Consider the following 19,627-nt stretch of genomic DNA (forward strand, 5'->3'; position numbering starts at 1 on the left):
CTGCAGTTCTTTTCTCTGCCTCCAGATATGAAGTCTGGCAAGAATAAGATGTCTCCCGCAGTTTATGCTGGAGTACAACTAGTCTTTAAATTAATCTGAAGCAACTTGTTCAGATGTTTGATGTTATACACATATAATGATTTTCATCAGGAACAACGGCCAATGTCTTCAAAACGTGTTTAGAGTCTCTTTAATATTTCCCGTGGAAACTTCTCAAAAGACTAAGCAGATATATACTGGTTGAGAAGATGCTCATAATTCAGTCCCAAATAAGGAAGATCTTCTCAACGGTATGCAGAGGTTCATTTCCTCTTCCCCTACCTCAGATAAAACAGCTTCCTATCATTAGCACCTCCACCGGAACTTCTTAGTAAATATCAAGTGAGCACCTATTCATCCAACTCAAAACCAATTGGTTATGAGTGGAGCTTTTGTTGATAGTTTGAAAGTCCTTCGGCATGTCGGATGCTGTCCCGTGACATCAAAGGACCCTACTATTCCCAGACACCATCTACCAACGTTTTCTGGAATGTGTCATCTTAAGATATGCTTTTCTTTTTCCTTTTTGTTCCCCAAGAGAGAAAGGATCTTCTCTGCGGTGAGAATGGATTCTGTTAACTGAAATGAATTTCATGATCAACTAAATCATCTGAGTTTCAGATATCTTGGGGGGCTTTTTTTCACTATTATTTTCCCTTCAAGTGCTTCTTTCATTCGCATCGTCAAGCTCAAGTTCCTCTAAAGACAAGTGTATTTGCCTAGGCAGAATGCAACCACAGGCATAGCAGAACAAATAGGCTGTTGCTTTATTTTCCAGGCAGAATACGCAAGTAGATTAGAGATTCACTTTGCCTCCTACACTATTTACCTTACAAATACAAGACTCTGAAATATAATGTTGCAGCTGTAGCGGGTAACAAGAAAAGTATAGGAGTCTTCTTGTGCCCAGATATGGATACCAATATGCACATGTGAAAGTATGTTTTCAGAGCCTACCCAGATTAGCTAAAGCATCTTCACTAGGCGCACTGGTGTATTTAAGAATGGCTGCCAGTATCCTTTCTTTGTCTCTGGTTGCAAAGGCCTCCAACAGCGTTCCATTCTTGTAAAAGTGGAAAAGGGGCACTGACTGCATGAAATAGATGAAGGCTATTAGAGAAGTTTGCGGATGGTAAAGTGCTCCAACTGCAAGGAGAGATGTGAAATTTTCCATTTTGGATAATGATGCAGTTGAATGTAATCATAATGTTCCCTCAAACAAAGATGAACAAGCTTTGTTTGTCCTTAGATTTTTCAACACTAGTGGCAAATGTAACTGAAATGTTTTAAACCTGATTTGATGCTTCCAACTACTAAGTTCACATCCAAACTCAGAATTACAAGAAAACTGTCTTAAAACAATATACCCTTATTCGCAGTCGTTCAGCAACCTCAGATTCGTCATCATATTCATTTATTACCTGCAGAAGCTATCACAAATAAGTACTCTAATTTGATTGAATTGGATAGAAAAATGCAAAATATTCATGCTGTTGCTTACAGATTTTGACCTTTTCTCAAAAAACTAAACACTTACTTTTTCTAAACTTATTGGAAGCAGCATTAACGTGCAAAATGTATTCTCAAGTTATAGATACTAAGCATCTATATAGCTGGTAAGCATCTTTCATGTTTATCAACAATGTTCTCTACCTTTTGAAATCAAGTAAAACAAAATAAACTACGAGGTTGAAAAAAATGCTCACATTGTGCTTCAAGAATATAACTGGTGCCTCTTGATCACCAGATCCCTTGCATAATTTAGCAAAACCTTGCTCTATGTACTTGCAACTGCCACAAGAAGTCCGGTAGAAGTCTACAACAACTAAAGTATTTGTTTTCTCGGCCTTTTCAAGGATTTGGAAGAATTCTTCATTGGTTTGGAATTCCTTCACACAATCAACAGGGCAAAGCTCATCATCTTCATCAGATAATTCTTCATCATTTTCACTAGTTGCAGCCTTGGTTTTTATAGATCGAATCGTGCTATTTGGGGTCGATAGGACCAAATCTGTATGTCTACATGAAAATCTTGGATTCATAGCACATAATTCTGCAATTTTCCTCTCTAATAATGGATTGGAAACAATTTGAATTGCTCTTATTAGATGCCTGTGAGGTTGCCCACCAGAACTCGAAGAGACAGCCTGGCAAAACACTCCCAGCTTTTGCATGGCAGCATACAGCAATTCTTCGAAAAAGAACCGTACAATTCATCCAACAGGTGAAGTTTTCTTGAGGGAATCCTTTGGCCTCCCGAAACTTTAGTCATGCCTGGCAGCTGGCAGATCAGCACCCGTTATATGCTTCATCTTTTAACTTGCTTCCAGATTTTTTAACATGCAGGTACCTTTCAGAGAAATAACAAAAATCAAGCAGTTGACCATGAATCACATCATGCTCAAGCAATACCATTGGTCTGGCCAATTAAGGAGGTTTCAAAGACAAAAGTACGAAGAAGATATATAACCTACCACGGCTGAAAATTTTTTAGGGGGAATACAAGAATGCAGCTAGTTTGCATAGTTAGAAAAGTGAAACAAATGGTACCATATTGACAGAAAAAAGTAGACTATCAAGCGTAATTTCGCGTTGGGAAAACCGAGCAGAAATATAAATAGTAGTACAAACTAAGTTTTCCTTCACGTAAAAAAGTACAAGAAAATGGAGAGACAGCAGAACAAGATTAGACTCGTACAAATGGTCACATTCACATATGCAGCCCCATCAGTTCTAAAGCAGTTCGCATTTGGAACTCTATAACTTCTATCCTTGCATCGCATATCTGCGAGTATATTAATCTTCTTTTTGATTGATAGCAATTTCATTGCATAACATATTGCACAAAACATAATGATTTTAGGTCAGAATAACGTCTAAACAGCAGGAAATGCTAAGTTTCAATTATATCCGTCCCCTTAAATTTTAGACCCTTGGGCGATATTTTTGCCATCAGAGTTCAAAACAGAAACATAACACGTTGGCTCTCATACAAAAGCAATCTTGTGGTCTTGCACATGAAGATATGAATGAAGACTGCAATTATCAAAGTAGAAACAAGATGGGTTTCATGTAAGCTCCACTATGCATGCGATTCATCAAAACTGAAGCCAGTTTAATCCACTTATAGCATCAAGAAACATCAACGTCCAGCCCCATTTCTCTTTTCATCAATTTACCAGGCAAAAGCATCAGTTCAAATGTTCAATACAAACAAGCATAACAGGGTCTAGCAAATAAAGCTCGAACTCGATATAAAAACCACTGCAGAAAACAGCCGAGAGAAAATAATAGATTTGAGCAGAAATTACCACTTACCAGTTCTATCTCTCCTTTAAAGTTTGCGCGCGAGATCAACAAAGGAGTAGCAGTACTTGATTACCAGAAATTGTTTACTATTTGTTCTTTATTTTTGTTTTCGGATAAGATAAATACGATTGGCCAATATCACTTGCACAGTTGCACGTTGTAATTTCAACTACTGGTGCAATGGCTAGTCAATCAGACAATGCTTGGAAAGTCTATTTTGCAATTTGCCACCTCGTTTGTACTTGTTTTCTCAATCAATCCCACGAATGTTTCTTTTGACCGCCCTTTTTTTTCCTCCTTTTGTGGTAGAAGCAAGAGTTACGTTTCTTTCAACTGAATACTGGACATTACCATTACTCGTTGCCACGAGCTATTTGGATAGGATATTATTTGAAATAATATTTTAAAAAAATATTATATATGTTTTGTAATATAATATATATAAGATAAGAAAATGATTAAAAAATAAAAATAATTAAAAATATATTTATGAGCCAACCAAATATTAATTTTACAAATAAAATTATATTCAAACAAACAGTATACTAACACTAGGAACTTTCGTAGCTCCATGAGACAATCAAAATTTTAATATTCGGTTTAAGGCTGTATACAAATCGAGCCGCTCGCAAGCGGCTTGAATACGAGTTCAACTCGAGCTCGAGTTCAAAAACATTAAACTCGTTTGCAAGTTCGATTACATATTTATTTTTTATTTTAATAGTACAATTTCATATATATTCTTATTATTTTATTATTTATTAAGAAAAATTATTTTTAAAAAATAATTATTTTTTATTTTTTAAAAATAAAATAATTATAATTTTTTTTATTTTTTAAACTCGAGTTCGAATTTGATATTTTGAACTCATCGAGCTCGAGCTTTATAAAATTAACTGAAGACTAGAGTCGATTAAATCAAAACTCGAATCGACTTGACTTGTTTGCACCTCTAATTCGATTTACTTTATAGAGAGCACTTATCACTCCCATTTGAGGTAGTCTATGATGCATGCGATCCATATGTGGATTGTAAATGTCAAGAAATCTCATGCTCTTTAGCATGATGCTTGAAAAATCAAGAAAACGTCACAATCGAATAGTAATATTGTGATTTGTAACCATTATGTTTATATATATGTATATACTGCTAATTCATCTAAAATTACCAATGAGCATGAGACTCTCCTACTTTTCTTTTTTGGTCAATACGATAGCTTCTTACACTATGGGAAGGGGAGGGCCTGAAGAGGTTTTGGGGTATTCCCGAAGGGACTAAATCATCACCGGACCAGATGAGTGCACTACTTACATATCACTTATTGTTCTAACAATTGTTGCAAAAACCTTTGGTTTTCGTGAAAGAAGAGAAACGAAGGGGATAAGGGGCTCAAACGATTATCAGGAAATCCGTTCAGGATAATTTTGTGTAAAATGCACACTACATAACTCTATCTACACACGGCGTAACTCACTTTCAATAACGTATAATTATAGAACAAAATTTTGTGTGCTTCACACATGATATGAAAAACGAAATATAAAATGAAATCTAGATCTTACATTTTTTTTTTTGTGACAAATCTTGACCATGAACTTTTAGGGAAGCAGCCTGCCCCTCTTCGGAAGGAAAAAGATAGCAAAAGAAAACAATTAAATAGATAGGTGCAGCGGGGCGGGGGATGGGAGAGGGGTCCCCCGCCCCGCCCCATAACCAATTAATAACTTGTATTAGTACCCATATATAATTATTAGTATAATTAATAATATCAATTATATTATATATACTAGTAGACATTATATAATACATATAACTAATAATATCATTATCATAAGTTTGTAATTAATTAAATTATATATTATATATAATTATATACATATATATTTTATATATTTATTTTTTTAAAGCAGGTGGCGGGGCAGGGGAGTGCCGTTTCTAAGCAGGAGGGGAAAAATTCCCCCACCCCCACCCCCAACCCCCTCCTCGTTAGCCCCCCACGGGGTGGGTACCCGCCCCCATTGCCATCCCTACTTAGCACCCTCAAATGAGGGTGGAATCATATGCTAATATTAAAGGTGAAGAATTGTCAATAATACCCTTATATTTAAATTTTCTAAACTTGTTTTTCTTTCTTTAAATTTCGTGCTTTAACAATGTTTATACACACATAAATATATTCACACACACTCACATATATATATATATATTTTTATATAATTGAATTGTAAATGTCAATGAAATATAGGATTTAATCCATGAAATATTTAACACATTTGGAGAAAAATAGCTACAGATTCTTTTTTTTCCCCTTTTTTGTGTTTAACAACTATGTTTATCTATTATTTATTTATTTGCTCCTATTCATGTAGAGCTAGAGAGAAATTAAGTAATGAAACTCCAGACCCTGTTGGTTTTCAAATTCTGGCTTTTCATTTTTATAATAAAATTTTCATCTTTCGCACTCATATAAAAGTTAGTCTAGTTTGAGTATATTCTTTGTATGATATTACAGTTGAATTTCATCTATTGTTGAGTTTTTTTGCTAAAATGTATGAGTTTTACATACTAATTGTTTTCAACACTATTGAGGATTTTATTTGTAGAAATAGTTTAAATAATAGTATTTGCTTTTACTATTTCTCTCGCCTGTAGAAGTAACTATTGACAGTAACATAAATCATTATCAACTTTCATCTTTTCACTTTTGAGATGGTTTCAATTTAGTACTTTTTCTTTGGTTTGTAAAATTGTTCATTTTTTTTATAGTCTAAGGGTATCAAGGACACTAAAATAGTCTTTCTCCTTAAACATGAATTTTCTAATATTACTTTTGATCAGGAGGGTTGACAATGTTATTAAAATGTCAATTCGAAGGGGCCTAAGTAAGATTTTGAAAATCTCAAGAAAACTAATGCCTTGTTTGGATAGTAATTTTTAATACATTTTTTAATCACCTTTCTACCTTACATATATTAAATCTTTACTGTAATTTTTTTACAAAAAAAATCTAGAAAAATACAATCTAAACACAAAAATTGATATTTCAGGGAGATTTCTGAAATTATCCCATATATTAAACAGTAAACCACAAAGTGGGCTTGTTGGACCAGTCGTACCTGTCTGTCTGTCCATATGTTTTAATATATTGCCAGTAGCAGTAAGCAGATCAATTTCGTACGCAAGCGTCGTCTTACACCTCCGTCGACGTACCTTCTTGGATTGCGTGTGTTGTCGATCTTCTAGCATACTGCAGTAATAATTCAGAAAGAAAACTGCTGAAATTGGCCCGAGCTTCAATATTTCATCCGCCATCACACGCTATAAAATCCCCACTTCTTCTTTGCCAATTTCGTGTCTTTTTGTTTTTTTTTTTTTAAATTCGGCTATTCTAGCTACATCATCATCCTCGGCTTATTTCAGGCGAAAAACCGGTGGGGGCTGCTGAAGAGGACATGGCTTCCGACGAGAAATCGGTCCAGCTCAAGTCCGACGCCCTGATGGAGCAAATGAAGATCCACCTCACAACTGACGCCGGTAAAGCCCTCACCAAGAAAATTGGCCTTGTTTACCAGCTTAATATTGCCCCTAAGGTCCGTTTTTCTTCCCCCTGCGAAAGACAAAACTCCTGCTTTCTATTATGTTTGCATCTGGCTTTTGTTTTTTTGCTTTTTCACCCATTTGGTTAATTGGGTTTTTTTTTTTTTTTTGTTTTAATGTCTTTTTGGATTGCAGAAACTTGGATTCAATGAGGAATCTTATGTTGTTGATCTCAAGAAAGGAGAAGTTAAGAAAGGTTTGAGCTTTATTTTTTTTTCCTGGTTTTCAAGTTTTCTAATTTAATTTCCTTAATTTGCAAGAATTGGGCTAGACTGAATTCTCAATTTCCTTACTTTACTTCCATTTTGTTTGTAAATTGAAAAAATTCCACACGTAGGAGTAGTATACTGTACACTGTACTGTTCTATAGCTTCAAGTCAATTTGAGTGATCTAACTATATGCTGGACCTCATTATTTAAATTTATGGTAACGTTGCATAGATATATTGATCATAGCCTGACTCTTACTGATATTTAGCATCTGATCCCCCAACATGATACAAAAGTGGAGATTAAGATCCAATTTTTGCAAACAAGATTGGAGTTTGTGAGATTTGTGTTCCCTTTTATAATTTGCATTTGGCTAATTTATTTCGATTATTTCCTGTTTTTGGGTATATAGGGACATATGAGGATGGAAAACCAGATGCGACTTTTTCTTTCACTGACAATGATTTTATCAAGATTGCCGCTGGAAAGATGAATCCCCAAATTGCTTTTATGAGGTGGGAAAATTTTGCTACTACTTATTGTTGACCGTTAAGGATTGTGCAATGATTGGAACTCTTGATGGTGCTTTTTCTTTAACTCTGTTGTACAGAGGGGCCATGAAGATCAAGGGAAGCATTAGTGCGGCACAGAAGTTTACACCAGACATTTTTCCAAAGCCTGCAAAGATGTGATGAGATTGATGATTGGTTAATTCTGATGATAAGCTGAGCTCTTGTATTCCCTTGCCTCAGTGTTTCAAGTTGTTACTCTTCAGCATTGTGCAAGCATGTGGTGGAAAACAAAAACTAGTTCAATTGCTAGGCCAATTTCTCTTACAAAAGGGCTCCTCTTTACTGTGTAACTTGCTTCAGAATTTCAAATAGAAAATTTATGACACATTTATCATGTGAATGCTATTATTGCATGCTTCATGGTTTAGTCTTCACTTGGATGTGAAGAAAATAAATTTCTGGCGCTGAGTACCCTTTTGTAAGTTCTTCTGGTTTAGTCTAGGCTTTGAAGCATACATGCTTTGCTTATTAAGAATTTTGGTGGAAAAGGAAGGAAAGTTACAGAAAGCTGTTGCTAGAGAATGTTCATTGGTATTTCAATATACCAGAAAATTGGTGATTGTTTTCTGTACTTGATGATGTGTGGCCTGATTTATTCCATTCCTTGCTGGATTAATCATATCTTGTATACTATGTTGGCCTACTGCTCTTTCTTTTTCTTAGAATCGGAACATTGTTAGGACAACAAAAGTAAAGTCAGAGGGGAAACTGGTAATCTTTTGCTTGGGTGTTCCTTTACAGGCAATCCTTTTTTCTTTAAACTATAAATCTCTTTGTTTGAGGGTGTTCCTTTAGTAGGCAACCCTTTTTTCTTTAAAATATAAGTCTCTTTTTTTTTATACTTGCAATTTGATCTGTTGTTATTTTTTTAATTATTTATCAACTTTCTCATAAATTACCGTGAGTAAAGGCATTCTAGCAGGAAGTAAGTTTCATCTTCTGCATTCCTACCATTGAATATAGGCTGAAGCTGCAATGCATTGCCATAATGGTATTCATTCTCCAGGAAATGGAAATGACTTCTTAACTGAGAGACCATCGGTGAATTTGAGCTGTCTCTTCTGTTTATAATGCAGAGAACTTGATATTTTATTTAAGGTTACAATTGAAGATAAAGATCAGCTTGCCGAGCAAATTGACTGGTCCTTTTAGGAGGAGTTAATTTGGTCACATACCTTGGAACTGGTTTATGTCGTTCACTATAGTAGGAGAGATGATAATTAAATTTGACGAGCTGTCTAGAGTCACGTTAGCACTGAAGGCTTCTTCTGTGTTGGTGCTCAATTAATTTTTTCTTGCTTTCTTTTGTTTTATTGTTCTTATGGTTTGGGGATCACAGCCTGTCAGGGCTTCAGTCGAGTTCTTGGACTGTAAAATGTCCCTTTTATCTTTTAAATCCAGAACAGCTTGATAATAGAAATTAATAAGTACTGTGCCTAGCCTAGAAAACCGTGATTAAGTCATACGTGGAATCATACATGTCATGACAAAGAAGGGAATTAATTCTGGCCACGGTGGAAGTGGAAGGTCAGGCTACAATTTGGGAAGCAAACACAATTGTCAAAAGAATTACACTTGGGTGCAGGGCTAGTGGCGTCAAGACTTGATCCGGCTACAAATTTTTGTTCTCCTGTGATAAGACAGTAGATTCCAAAAGCCTATCATCCTATACCTAAAGACTGCTGTTACACGGTGAACATGTGCTGGGTTTGGGTTAGGTGACTGGCTCAATTTGGTCAGGTACATTGTCAGCCTGTTTGGATGGCCATTTTCTGTCAAAAAAAAATTGCGTTGTTTTTCGTGATCACATTTCCTTATTATCTTTTTTCTTCTCATACATCAAATCGTTACAGTAATGTTTTCATGAAAAATGACAGAAAATGCAATCCAAACGGAATAGGATGTCAATAAATAATGAGTTGCAGAGTTTGCACGCTGTAAATTAGCTTTGTCCTCTCATCCCTTTTTTCTTCTCTTTGGTGTTGGGATCCTGGAAGAAAGAAGGAAAACAGAAGGGTCGTGGCCACACAATGAGAAAAGGTTAGTGCAGTATGTGAAATGGATTACAAGACTAGTTAAATACGTAGAATGGGAAATGAGACGGAAGGGTGAGCTCTGAATAACTGTTGTTTGCCATATTCTCTGGTATAAATTCATCAAGTCCACGAAGAATATCAAGAGGAGCCTGACTGGTAGTGGGTCTCGGATGAAATAAATCAACCGGAGTTAGGAGCGCATCTTTTCAAGAAAGTTTGTCCGGCTGCATATAATACTTGGTCAAGTAGCCCTGCGGGATGAGTCTTGAGACTTGACGTACGTCACGCACTTAACATCCAATCCAACAAGATAAACAGACAAAAACACAGACGTTTTGTAGAAAACTCCTGCTCTAATCCTACTTAGTTTCACAATGTTCCCGGGCGTTATCAGTGTGAACAGATGGCTACTTTTCCATTTTTTGTGCGCATGATATTTCAAGCAAAGAATTCAAGTTCATCGGCATCATTTCATTCCATGTACGCACGCCTTTACCTGTTTAGCCAACAAATAAGTGGAAAATCTTCTATATATACACGGTCCTCAATCCTCATCCTTGCATCCATGTTTCAGATTTCATTCCATATACACCTTTAGCAGTTTAGTCAATAGCAAAGTGGAAAATCTTCTATATATACACGGTCATCAATCCATGTTTCATTGAAGGACCTGCAGGTCTTAGTTCTGTATTGCATCCACCCCATGAAGAATCTTATGATTTCTTTAGCTTATTTCTTTCTTATTGCCGGTGTACGCTTTTTCCCTAACGTCGCAGCTCAAACGTTGTTGTTTCAGGTACAAATGATTTCTCTGCTAACACAGCTTGTTTCTTTCATATATATATATATGCATCCTTAGTCCTTACTACTAGTTTCTTTCATTTGAATTCAGGGGTTCAATTGGGAATCTAGCAACAAGCAAGGTGGATGGTACAACTTCCTCCTGAACGAGATTTCAGACTTAGCCAGTGCTGGGGTCACTCATGTTTGGTTACCCCCACCTTCTCATTCTGTGGCACCTCAAGGTTAGATTATACCTTCAAGTCCTTTCTTTTTTCCTTTTGCTTCCGTATATATTAATGCAGGAGATGATATTTGGGATATTAATTTTGTGGGATGAGGAGCTCTAAAAAAATTCTGTTTTCTTCCTCCATTAATTTTTGCAGGATATATGCCAGGGAGGTTGTATGATCTTGATGCATCCAAGTATGGGAACAAACAACAATTGAAAACGTTGATCAAGGCTTTCCATGACAAAGGGATAAAATGTGTGGCTGATATAGTCATAAACCACAGATGTGCTGATAAACAAGATAGCAGAGGAATTTACTGCATCTTCGAGGGAGGGACTCCTGATGACCGTCTTGATTGGGGACCGTCCTGCATTTGCAAAGATGATGTTCAGTATTCTGATGGAACTGGGAATCCTGATACTGGAGATGGTTTTGGGGGTGCTCCTGACATTGATCATCTCAATTCAAGAATACAGAGGGAGTTATCGGACTGGATGAACTGGCTCAAGTCTGATATTGGATTCGATGGTTGGCGTTTTGATTTTGTCAGGGGGTATGCCCCGAGCATCACCAAAATTTATATGCAAAACACTAAACCTGGCTTTGCAGTAGGGGAACTGTGGGATTCCCTTTCCTACGGGCAGGATGGAAAGCCGGATTACAACCAGGATGGTCACAGGAATAGATTAGCCCAGTGGGTCCAAAATGGGGGTGGAGCTGTAACTGCATTTGATTTTACTACCAAAGGGATTCTTCAGGTTGCGGTACAGGGGGAGCTGTGGAGATTGAAAGATTCCAATGGAAATCCCCCAGGACTGATTGGGATTTTGCCTCAAAATGCCGTCACCTTTATTGATAATCATGATACTGGCTCTACTCAGAAGCTTTGGCCATTCCCATCAGACAAAGTGGTGCAAGGATATGCCTACATTCTCACCCATCCTGGAATTCCATCTCTGGTAAGTGCTAAATACTAATACAAGGATGAATACTGGTAGAATTTATGGCCTTTTGTTTTCTCTAACACAAGAAGTTGCTCTCTCTTTGGTAGTTCTACGACCACTTGTTCGACTGGGGACTGAAGGATGGGATCACTAAATTATCTACCCTGAGGATCAGGAATGGGATTACAGCAACCAGTAAAGTGCAGATTTTGGCCTCAGATTCTGATCTTTACGTGGCAAAGGTTGATGACAAAATCATTGTCAAGATTGGGCCAAAGCTTGATCTTGGTAATCTTATTCCCCCAAATTACCAGGTTTCAACTTCTGGGAACGACTATGCTGTCTGGGAGAGAAAAGCATGAATTTGGTCACTATTGGTATGATGTATAAACCAACCAATAGAGTGTTTGATATGTACTACGACGTCTAATTGCTAATCTGGAAAATAATGAAGAAGGTCATAATTGCTAATCTTCAATCTTTCAAGTAGGAGGAAATTCCAATTCTTCTTTCATTTGCATTCAATCAAAGCCCCCGTTTTGGCCTATTCACTGGTACACTGGACGCTACAAGTAGCAGTCCCTTTACCGGTAAGTGAAAAGGCTAGTAGCTGCTTATAGTTATAGGAGCCCCCGCTGAATTTAAGAAGCCGGTTGAAAATGAAGAGGAGAAGCGCGCAGTGGCTGATTAAAAGTCAAAAACAAACCTAATCTATGGACCTTTCAAAATATTTTCATATTGCTCTAATAATTTTTTCTCCTTATCATGTGAAATGAGCGATACGTTCTCCTCTATCTAAATTTTTTCTCCTCTATCATGGGGATAAAATTTATCGAGACATATATCCATGAATATATAATAAATTTCATTATTATGCTAGGGATATTGATTTTTTAAACACTATTATTCATCTTGAATATACAAAAAGAAAATGAAGTTGACTAATGGTTTTAGAAACAAATTAAGAAAAAAAAAAGGTGATATCAGAGGATTTATTAGAATTAACCCCGAGAGGTTTTTAACATACCTGTAATGCGCAACGTTAGAGTTAACCAATGATTTAGGGGGTAAAGTGAAAAAAAAAATAATAATATTAGGAGATAAAGTGAAAAACTAGTTAAATCTTAGAGAATTTTTAGATGATAGAATAATAAATATACAATAATCACTACATCCATACTCTGCACTCTCATGTTTATGTAACTACTGCAACTATTATATATCACTCCCGCACTCGTACATTGAAATAACTGCTACTACCATACTTATTTACTGTTATTGTATTTATCCCAAGTCTTCCTACCAACTTTAATAAAAAAAAAAAAAAATCTCATAATTAATTCCTTTGCCCACTAGCTAGGATAAAACAAAAATAAATAGTAGCGTGAAAAAGAGCTGAAAACGACGACATTGCGAATGATTGCCTTGGCCGGTTTGCCCCCTTTGGGTCATCGTTTCAAAATTTCAAACTCCCGCTCAGATAGTTATAGTACTGCGGACTGCAGTATAGTAATACTACTCAGTGGTCAGCACCGGGCCGGGTGACGCCGCATACCTGTTTTGCAATCCAATCTCTTTCTCGCCGTCTCTGTGAACCAACCAGCAAACGGGATCGTTTCTCAAGCATAATGGGGGCCAATCACAGCCGTGAAGACCTGGATCTCTCAGACTCCGACTCCGACTCCGAATCACAAACCCCAGAAGCCCACCGAGAGGAAGACGAAGACAACTTCGAAGACGCTAAAACGCCATCGTCCTTCGAGCCCAAAACCCCATCCTCTTTGGATCATGTTGAAGCCAAGCTCAAAGCTCTCAAGCTCAAGTACAACAACAACTATAGCAAGGAGTCCGACCCGACCCGTAAGAACGCCGTCAAACTCTTCATCCACGTCGGCGGCAACACGTCTAATTCCAAATGGGCTGTAGCTGAAAAATCTGCCACTTATTGCTTTGTCAAAACCCACAGCGAAAATGGCTCGGACGAAGAAGAGGATGAAGAATGCGAGGAGAATTCCTGGTGGATTTTGAAAATTGGGTCAAAAATCCGGGTCAAGATTGATCAGAATTTGCAATTGAAGGCGATTAAGGATCAGAGGCGGGTTGACTTTGTGGCTAATGGGGTTTGGGCTGTGAAGTTTTATAGTGAAGAAGATTATAACTCATTTTTTGACAAATTTCAAGACTATTTGTTCGAGAATACTTATGGTTACGAAGCTAATGATGAGAATAAGGTTAAGGTTTATGGGAAGGATTTTATCGGTTGGGCAAAGCCTGAAAAAGCTGATGATTCGATGTGGGATGATGCAGAAGATAGTTTCTTTAAGACCCCTCAATCAGCTTTGAAAACTCCATTGAGGGATGGAAATGATTTGACAGAGGAATTTGAGGAGGCAGCTCCCAATTGTGGGGCAATTCAGAGTTTGGCATTGGGTGCTTTGGATAATAGTTTCTTAGTAAGCGATACGGGGGTTCAGGTCGTGAGGAATTATAGTCATGGGATTCAAGGAAAAGGGGTCTATGTGAATTTTGACAATGGAAGGTCTAATGGGAGCTTTTCAAATGGTATAGCTCATTCAACCCCTAGGAAAGCTGTGCTAATGAGAGCTGAAACTAATATGCTTCTCATGAGTCCAATGACTGATGGTAAGCCTCATACAAGAGGGTTACATCAGTTGGATATTGAGACAGGAAAGATTGTCACTGAGTGGAAGTTTGGGAAGGATGGAACTGATATCACAATGAGGGACATTACTAATGATAGTAAAGGAGCTCAAATGGATCCCACTGGCTCTACTTTTTTGGGATTGGACGATAACAGATTGTGTAGGTGGGATATGCGTGATCGAAATGGTATGGTGCAGAATCTTGCAAATGAAAGTACACCTGTATTGAACTGGGCTCAAGGGCATCAGTTTTCGAGAGGGACTAATTTTAACTGCTTTGCAAGTACTGGTGATGGATCAATCGTGGTTGGATCACTTGATGGGAAGATTAGACTGTACTCTATCAATTCTATGAGGCAGGCGAAGACTGCATTTCCAGGGCTTGGTTCTCCGATTACTCATGTGGACGTGACCTTTGACGGGAAGTGGATATTAGGGACAACTGACACCTATTTGATTCTCATATGCAGTCTATTCACTGACAAGGATGGGAAGACCAAGACCGGTTTCTCTGGTCGTATGGGGAATAGGATCTCAGCTCCAAGATTGTTAAAGCTCACTCCTTTGGATTCACACATGGCAGGAGTGAACAACAAATTTCGCAATGCTCAATTCTCTTGGGTATTCCTTTTGATTTTCTCCATATTGTGCTGCCTGCTTAGATGATTACTTTTGTGTCTTGGTTCAGAAAGAGTTATTGTTTGCCTAATTTGCTCATATATGATAGTATAAGAGTGAACTGCTTGGTCCGCTCAAAGAGCCTGTTGTTGCTTATGTTTTACATGGTAACTGTATACTCCTATTATTAGCTTTTCCTTGCTTGTAGTTAGTTATGCGATATTATTACTCACGGAAACTATTAATTTGAAAAGTCAATCACTTTCTCATATTGTTGAACTTGAAATTCCAACTGTCATAATAGATTAACATGTTGTAGTTGCCTTGATTTTTCAATATATGCATGGATAGGATCTTGAATCTTCCGTTTTTGAGTTCATGAAAAGGTGATGTTCAAGCTCATTTTGGGTATGTCCATTCAATAGAGGTAAAAAAACAGAGAGATATATGTTGGCTATTCCATTAATCATGTCTTCACTCTGTCTTACTTATGTTTGCCTGTAAACATAGTATAAATGTTATGTCATATTTTGTGTACTTGCGATCCGCAATCTAAAATGCAGTTGGCAATAAGAATATGGAGGCCATTCTGCTAATCGTGTCTTTACACTGTCTTATTTATGTTTAGCTGTGGTATAAAACCTATTGCATATTTTGTGTAGTTGCAATGTATAATCTAAAATGTAGTTGACAAGAAAAACTGAAAGGCAGTGAAAACGTTTGTCTCTTTTTAGCTTTCTGTGAAGTTTACATGAACGTTGTCTTTTCCTGGCAATGTTATAATGTTATTGTAGATCAGAATACTTCTGCAATCCTACTCTTTTTTATTGTCTAAAGTTTCAATGGATGGAAACTGATTTCCAGTTTTAATAGATGTATGTTCCCATGTATTCATACACACCACATACAATTGTTGTGCACATTCTATTTGTGTGAGAGAGGAACTAGAACTTTTGCCTGTCAAATTTGATTACTCTTGATATCTGCTATGATCAATCAACGCAAACTTGGTATTTTGTAGTTTTATTTCCCTCAGAGTTTTTTTAACTTTATCCCTCATATTGTCTTTCTAATAGTTAAGTATACTTGTACAAGACTTAAGCTCAATCAATTATGAAACCAAATCAATGAACTGCATTTATGCTTCAAAGAAAGGTTATTCCATGAGTATCATGTGGATAAAATGAAGATATTGTGTGGGTAGTTGCAGGTCTATTTTTGACTTTGACATTGTCGATAAATATATATTAAAAAGAGTTTTTGATTAAAACTTTAAGTACTTTTTGGATTAAAACTTTAAGCACTCCATTTTCAGGTTAACTACTAATCACATGTCAATTCTCCATTTTTGTGTTCAGAGTTTTAATCGTTTCTAACTAGGCAAGACAGTAAATCGTGTTCACAAGGAGATTTCATTCTTCTATTATTCATTCTACTATTTGAACCCCATTTCCATTGCGATTAAGTCCTTTTTCACATGCATTTCTCAGGTGACAGAGAACGGGAAGCAGGAGCGCCATTTGGTTGCTACTGTTGGCAAGTTTAGTGTTATATGGAACTTCCAACAGGTTAAGGATGGTTCTCATGAATGTTACCAAAATCAAGTTGGCTTGAAGAGCTGCTACTGCTACAAGATAGTTTTAAAGAATGATTCGATTGTGGATAGTCGCTTCATGCATGAGAAGTTTGCTGTTAGCGACTCCCCTGAAGCTCCGTTGGTGGTTGCAACCCCCTTGAAAGTCAGTTCATTCAGCATATCCAGCCGGCGCTTGAACCTCTAAACAAAGCTCTTGTTTGGATGTGTCCACATTTATTCAATGTCTGTGTGTTCTCCTGAACGTCTCAGTATCCTCTGCGTTGTTCTCACTAAGCACGCAACGCTGTTGCAGAATTTCACCTTTCATTTGTACTTTTCCTAAGTTTTAGTAAGATCATGTTGAAAGCGGTCTTCGATGAAGGCAACCTTATTGTTGTTGTAGAACTGGCAAAAGTATTAGATAGGAGTATTTGAAATTTATGACCATGTACTCTCTGAATTTAATTTGTAAGGATATATTATAATTTCCGTTCTTATTTTCACTTCTCCTGCAACCAAACTTCAGATTCCTCTATGAGGTGAAGATATTGCTATTATTTTCAAGCTTGAGTTCTAGGTAATTCCACTTCCTGCCTCCACATTATAAAGATTGATAATATTTTTTTATTTCTATACCATGGTTTTTGCTGATGCATCCTGTTTCATAATTGACATGGCAGTCTTATTTTGTAAAACGTTAAAAGTTCGGAATTCTGGTCTGAAAATGAGCTTGGCATATACAAATGTATGGCTTCTATCTGAATTCTTGGATGCGTGGTTTGATAATTCCATTGTACACCAAGCCAATGGTTTCAGTGAAAAAGGATAAGTGGGGCCGTGCTATCTTCTCTTTGTCAAGCAGTGAACTATATGCCCTAAAACTTTGGCCCCTTCCTGTTGTTATCTGGGCCACAAAATAGAAAGACAAAGATGGATATTGCTTTGAGTAGAGGCTCCCAAATTCTGGCATTCAATGCATCTTCTTCCGTTTCTGCAAAGAGTTCACGAAGAAGTTCATTAGCTATTACTGATACAAGCTGGCCTGCAAAAGGAGTAGGACCTTCTCTCAGTCACCTCCAAACTGTAGTAGTTCGAGCTGAGAAACGCCCCACGTGGCTCCCGGGGCTTGAACCTCCACCTTATCTTGATGGAACGTGAGCCCATTTCTTGTTCTATCTATCCAATATTGGTATAGAATCCCTAGTCTGCATGTGGTGTGTCTTTGTCCATTTCCTGTAGTACATAATGCTGTTTTGCAGACTTGCTGGAGATTTTGGGTTTGATCCACTGGGGCTTGGGGAGGACCCCGAAAGCTTGAAGTGGTATGTACAGGCAGAACTGGTTCATTCTCGCTTTGCTATGGCTGGAGTTGCCGGAATTCTTGTAACTGATGTACGTTAGTGATACTGGACTGCAAACTCCGAATCTCCACTCTTTGTTCTTTGTATCTGGCACTTCATTGCTTCACAATTGCTTTGCTTTATTAGCTTAGATATTCGAATCTGTTTTTTAGTGTTATTAAGTTTGATCTACACTTGATAGCATTCACAAATGTATAATACAATCTTCCCAATGATGTTTTGATCTGTTAGCGTTGGTGCTAGCTTTTGAAACTCTTGCTCGTCCTCCATTTTCCTGCTGCAGTTGCTTCGTGTAACAGGAATAAGAAACTTGCCAGTTTGGTATGAAGCTGGTGCGACAAAATTTGATTTTGCTAGTACCAGATCACTGTTGATCGTTCAGCTAATACTAATGGGGTATTTTGACTTAATCCACAATGCCAGTGACTCAATTGCAAGGCTGCAATTGGAATTGAAATCTTTATGAAAGAAACTACTTATTTTCTCCTACCTTCATGTTTTTCTCAGGTTCGTTGAAACAAAGAGATATATGGATTTCAAAAACCCTGGATCTCAAGCCAAGGAGGGAACTTTCTTTGGGTTAGAAACTGCACTTGAAGGCCTTGAACCAGGGTAAAACTCTTCCAGACTATTGCATTTTCACTTGTTACTTCAAAATTCTTCCGTCATGGCTAGAATCTATTGTGCTTGAGAACCACTTAGAATTTGACGTTGTAGTCCTTGAGATTTTAAGTGGTCATCGTTTTCTGCTGTTTGAGCAGGTACCCAGGTGGCCCTTTGTTGAATCCTCTTGGCATTGCTAAGGACATAAAGAATGCTCATGACTGGAAGCTCAAAGAGATAAAAAATGGTTAACTTATTTAGCATAATATAAAATTCCACGATTCCTCTTCCTTCCTAGATACTAATTTTTTTTCTTTAGTGTCAGTAGGAGAGTTCGAATATGAGATCTATCACTTACATGCCATGCTCACAAACCGCCCAACCCAACCCAAGCCTCCCCCAAGATACTTTTCCTGTTTACCATGATGCAATCCACGTAAAAAATGAGTGTCTTTTCTGCAGGAAGGCTAGCTATGGTGGCAATGCTAGGATTTTTTGTTCAAGCTTCCGTGACTCATGCTGGCCCTATCGATAATCTCGTGGAACATCTTTCAGATCCATGGCATAAAACCATTATTCAAACACTTGCTGGTTCTGGTTCTTGATTTCAGTCAAATGTAAAGCCCACTGCGTGTCTGTGTAGTCCCCCCCCCCACCCCCCCCCCCCCCCTTTTTTTTGTTTAATCTTTTCGGTTTGGAATTGAAATGTGGGCTATCATTTAGCGCCACATAATGAAGCTGATTTTCTTTTGATTTGAGCAGTGAACGTGTATAAGTTTGAACTCTTAAAAACAAAAATGCAAGACACAAATATCAAAAGAAAATGTATGTGCTGCAGCAGATTGACTGAAGGCAAGGTCATTGGACCTGCCAGCGAAATTTCTTTTTAGCAGTCATCAGGTGATGAGGTGTTCCATGCAATCTAGATCAAAAGCCTTGAGATCAATCGATTCCTAGACAAAAGTTTGAAGACAAAATGAGAAGATCTTAACTGAATGCTTTAAAATAGTAAAAGCAGCGCCTAATGCTTCCAATGTATAGGTTACTCACCAAACGAGAAACTGAACACTTCAAAAATCCTTTGG

At 37.4% G+C, this 19,627-nt stretch overlaps 5 protein-coding genes across 6 annotated transcripts; 4 read left to right on the forward strand and 1 right to left on the reverse strand.

Annotated features, from left to right (window-relative positions):
* Nucleotides 1-782: 782 nt before the first annotated feature.
* Nucleotides 783-3,540, reverse strand: LOC113712756 (thioredoxin-like 4, chloroplastic). 2 transcript variants are annotated; one of them, XM_027236310.2, is made up of 4 exons: nucleotides 3,358-3,527; nucleotides 1,746-2,389; nucleotides 1,407-1,460; nucleotides 783-1,129 (listed from the first exon to the last, which is right to left on the reverse strand). In XM_027236310.2, exons 2-4 carry the CDS (start codon nucleotides 2,211-2,213, stop codon nucleotides 986-988), a joined length of 666 nt encoding a protein of 221 aa, XP_027092111.1. In that variant the 5' UTR covers nucleotides 2,214-2,389; nucleotides 3,358-3,527; the 3' UTR covers nucleotides 783-985. The 2 variants fall into 2 exon arrangements, with proteins under 2 accessions (XP_027092111.1, XP_027092112.1); XM_027236311.2 differs by lacking the exon at nucleotides 1,407-1,460 and having other exon boundaries at nucleotides 3,358-3,540.
* A 2,920-nt stretch (nucleotides 3,541-6,460) lies between these two features.
* LOC113712026 (sterol carrier protein 2) lies at nucleotides 6,461-8,216 on the forward strand. Its single transcript, XM_027235301.2, has 5 exons — nucleotides 6,461-6,601; nucleotides 6,770-6,939; nucleotides 7,082-7,142; nucleotides 7,569-7,671; nucleotides 7,767-8,216. The coding sequence occupies exons 2-5, from the start codon at nucleotides 6,802-6,804 to the stop codon at nucleotides 7,846-7,848; spliced, it is 384 nt and encodes a 127-aa protein (XP_027091102.1). The 5' UTR covers nucleotides 6,461-6,601; nucleotides 6,770-6,801; the 3' UTR covers nucleotides 7,849-8,216.
* Nucleotides 8,217-10,317: 2,101 nt separating this feature from the next.
* On the forward strand, nucleotides 10,318-12,192 carry LOC113712023 (alpha-amylase-like). The gene is made up of 4 exons (XM_027235299.2): nucleotides 10,318-10,560; nucleotides 10,657-10,789; nucleotides 10,931-11,736; nucleotides 11,829-12,192. The coding sequence occupies exons 1-4, from the start codon at nucleotides 10,468-10,470 to the stop codon at nucleotides 12,081-12,083; spliced, it is 1,287 nt and encodes a 428-aa protein (XP_027091100.1). The 5' UTR covers nucleotides 10,318-10,467; the 3' UTR covers nucleotides 12,084-12,192.
* Nucleotides 12,193-13,207: 1,015 nt separating this feature from the next.
* LOC113712022 (protein CYPRO4) lies at nucleotides 13,208-16,893 on the forward strand. The gene is made up of 2 exons (XM_027235298.2): nucleotides 13,208-15,005; nucleotides 16,493-16,893. Exons 1-2 carry the CDS (start codon nucleotides 13,350-13,352, stop codon nucleotides 16,781-16,783), a joined length of 1,947 nt encoding a protein of 648 aa, XP_027091099.1. The 5' UTR covers nucleotides 13,208-13,349; the 3' UTR covers nucleotides 16,784-16,893.
* A 568-nt stretch (nucleotides 16,894-17,461) lies between these two features.
* LOC113712025 (photosystem I chlorophyll a/b-binding protein 5, chloroplastic) lies at nucleotides 17,462-19,295 on the forward strand. The gene is made up of 6 exons (XM_027235300.2): nucleotides 17,462-17,732; nucleotides 17,838-17,970; nucleotides 18,223-18,335; nucleotides 18,447-18,551; nucleotides 18,701-18,789; nucleotides 19,005-19,295. Exons 1-6 carry the CDS (start codon nucleotides 17,509-17,511, stop codon nucleotides 19,145-19,147), a joined length of 807 nt encoding a protein of 268 aa, XP_027091101.1. The 5' UTR covers nucleotides 17,462-17,508; the 3' UTR covers nucleotides 19,148-19,295.
* The last annotated feature ends 332 nt before the right edge of the window (nucleotides 19,296-19,627 follow it).

Source organism: Coffea arabica, chromosome 10e, assembly GCF_036785885.1.
Source record: "Coffea arabica cultivar ET-39 chromosome 10e, Coffea Arabica ET-39 HiFi, whole genome shotgun sequence".
NCBI classification, from domain to species: Eukaryota; Viridiplantae; Streptophyta; class Magnoliopsida; order Gentianales; family Rubiaceae; genus Coffea; species Coffea arabica.

Bases quoted from the DNA above. Each gene is read 5' to 3' on its own strand.
- LOC113712756 (XM_027236310.2), bottom strand. From the start codon at position 2,213: ATGCAAAAGCTGGGAGTGTTTTGCCAGGCTGTCTCTTCGAGTTCTGGT. The intron at 1,461-1,745 runs GTGAGCATTTTT...TAGCTTCTGCAG, and splicing joins TTATATTCTTGAAGCACAAT to GTAATAAATGAATATGATGA. The intron at 1,130-1,406 runs GTATATTGTTTT...TATTTCATGCAG, and splicing joins CTGAACGACTGCGAATAAGG to TCAGTGCCCCTTTTCCACTT.
- LOC113712026 (XM_027235301.2), top strand. From the start codon at position 6,802: ATGGCTTCCGACGAGAAATCGGTCCAGCTCAAGTCCGACGCCCTGATG. The intron at 7,143-7,568 runs GTTTGAGCTTTA...TTGGGTATATAG, and splicing joins GAAAGGAGAAGTTAAGAAAG to GGACATATGAGGATGGAAAA. The intron at 7,672-7,766 runs GTGGGAAAATTT...TCTGTTGTACAG, and splicing joins CCCCAAATTGCTTTTATGAG to AGGGGCCATGAAGATCAAGG.
- LOC113712023 (XM_027235299.2), top strand. From the start codon at position 10,468: ATGAAGAATCTTATGATTTCTTTAGCTTATTTCTTTCTTATTGCCGGT. The intron at 10,790-10,930 runs GTTAGATTATAC...TAATTTTTGCAG, and splicing joins TCATTCTGTGGCACCTCAAG to GATATATGCCAGGGAGGTTG. The intron at 11,737-11,828 runs GTAAGTGCTAAA...TCTCTTTGGTAG, and splicing joins ATCCTGGAATTCCATCTCTG to TTCTACGACCACTTGTTCGA.
- LOC113712022 (XM_027235298.2), top strand. From the start codon at position 13,350: ATGGGGGCCAATCACAGCCGTGAAGACCTGGATCTCTCAGACTCCGAC. The intron at 15,006-16,492 runs GTATTCCTTTTG...TGCATTTCTCAG, and splicing joins GCAATGCTCAATTCTCTTGG to GTGACAGAGAACGGGAAGCA.
- LOC113712025 (XM_027235300.2), top strand. From the start codon at position 17,509: ATGGATATTGCTTTGAGTAGAGGCTCCCAAATTCTGGCATTCAATGCA. The intron at 17,971-18,222 runs GTACGTTAGTGA...TTCCTGCTGCAG, and splicing joins CCGGAATTCTTGTAACTGAT to TTGCTTCGTGTAACAGGAAT. The intron at 18,552-18,700 runs GTAAAACTCTTC...CTGTTTGAGCAG, and splicing joins CTTGAAGGCCTTGAACCAGG to GTACCCAGGTGGCCCTTTGT.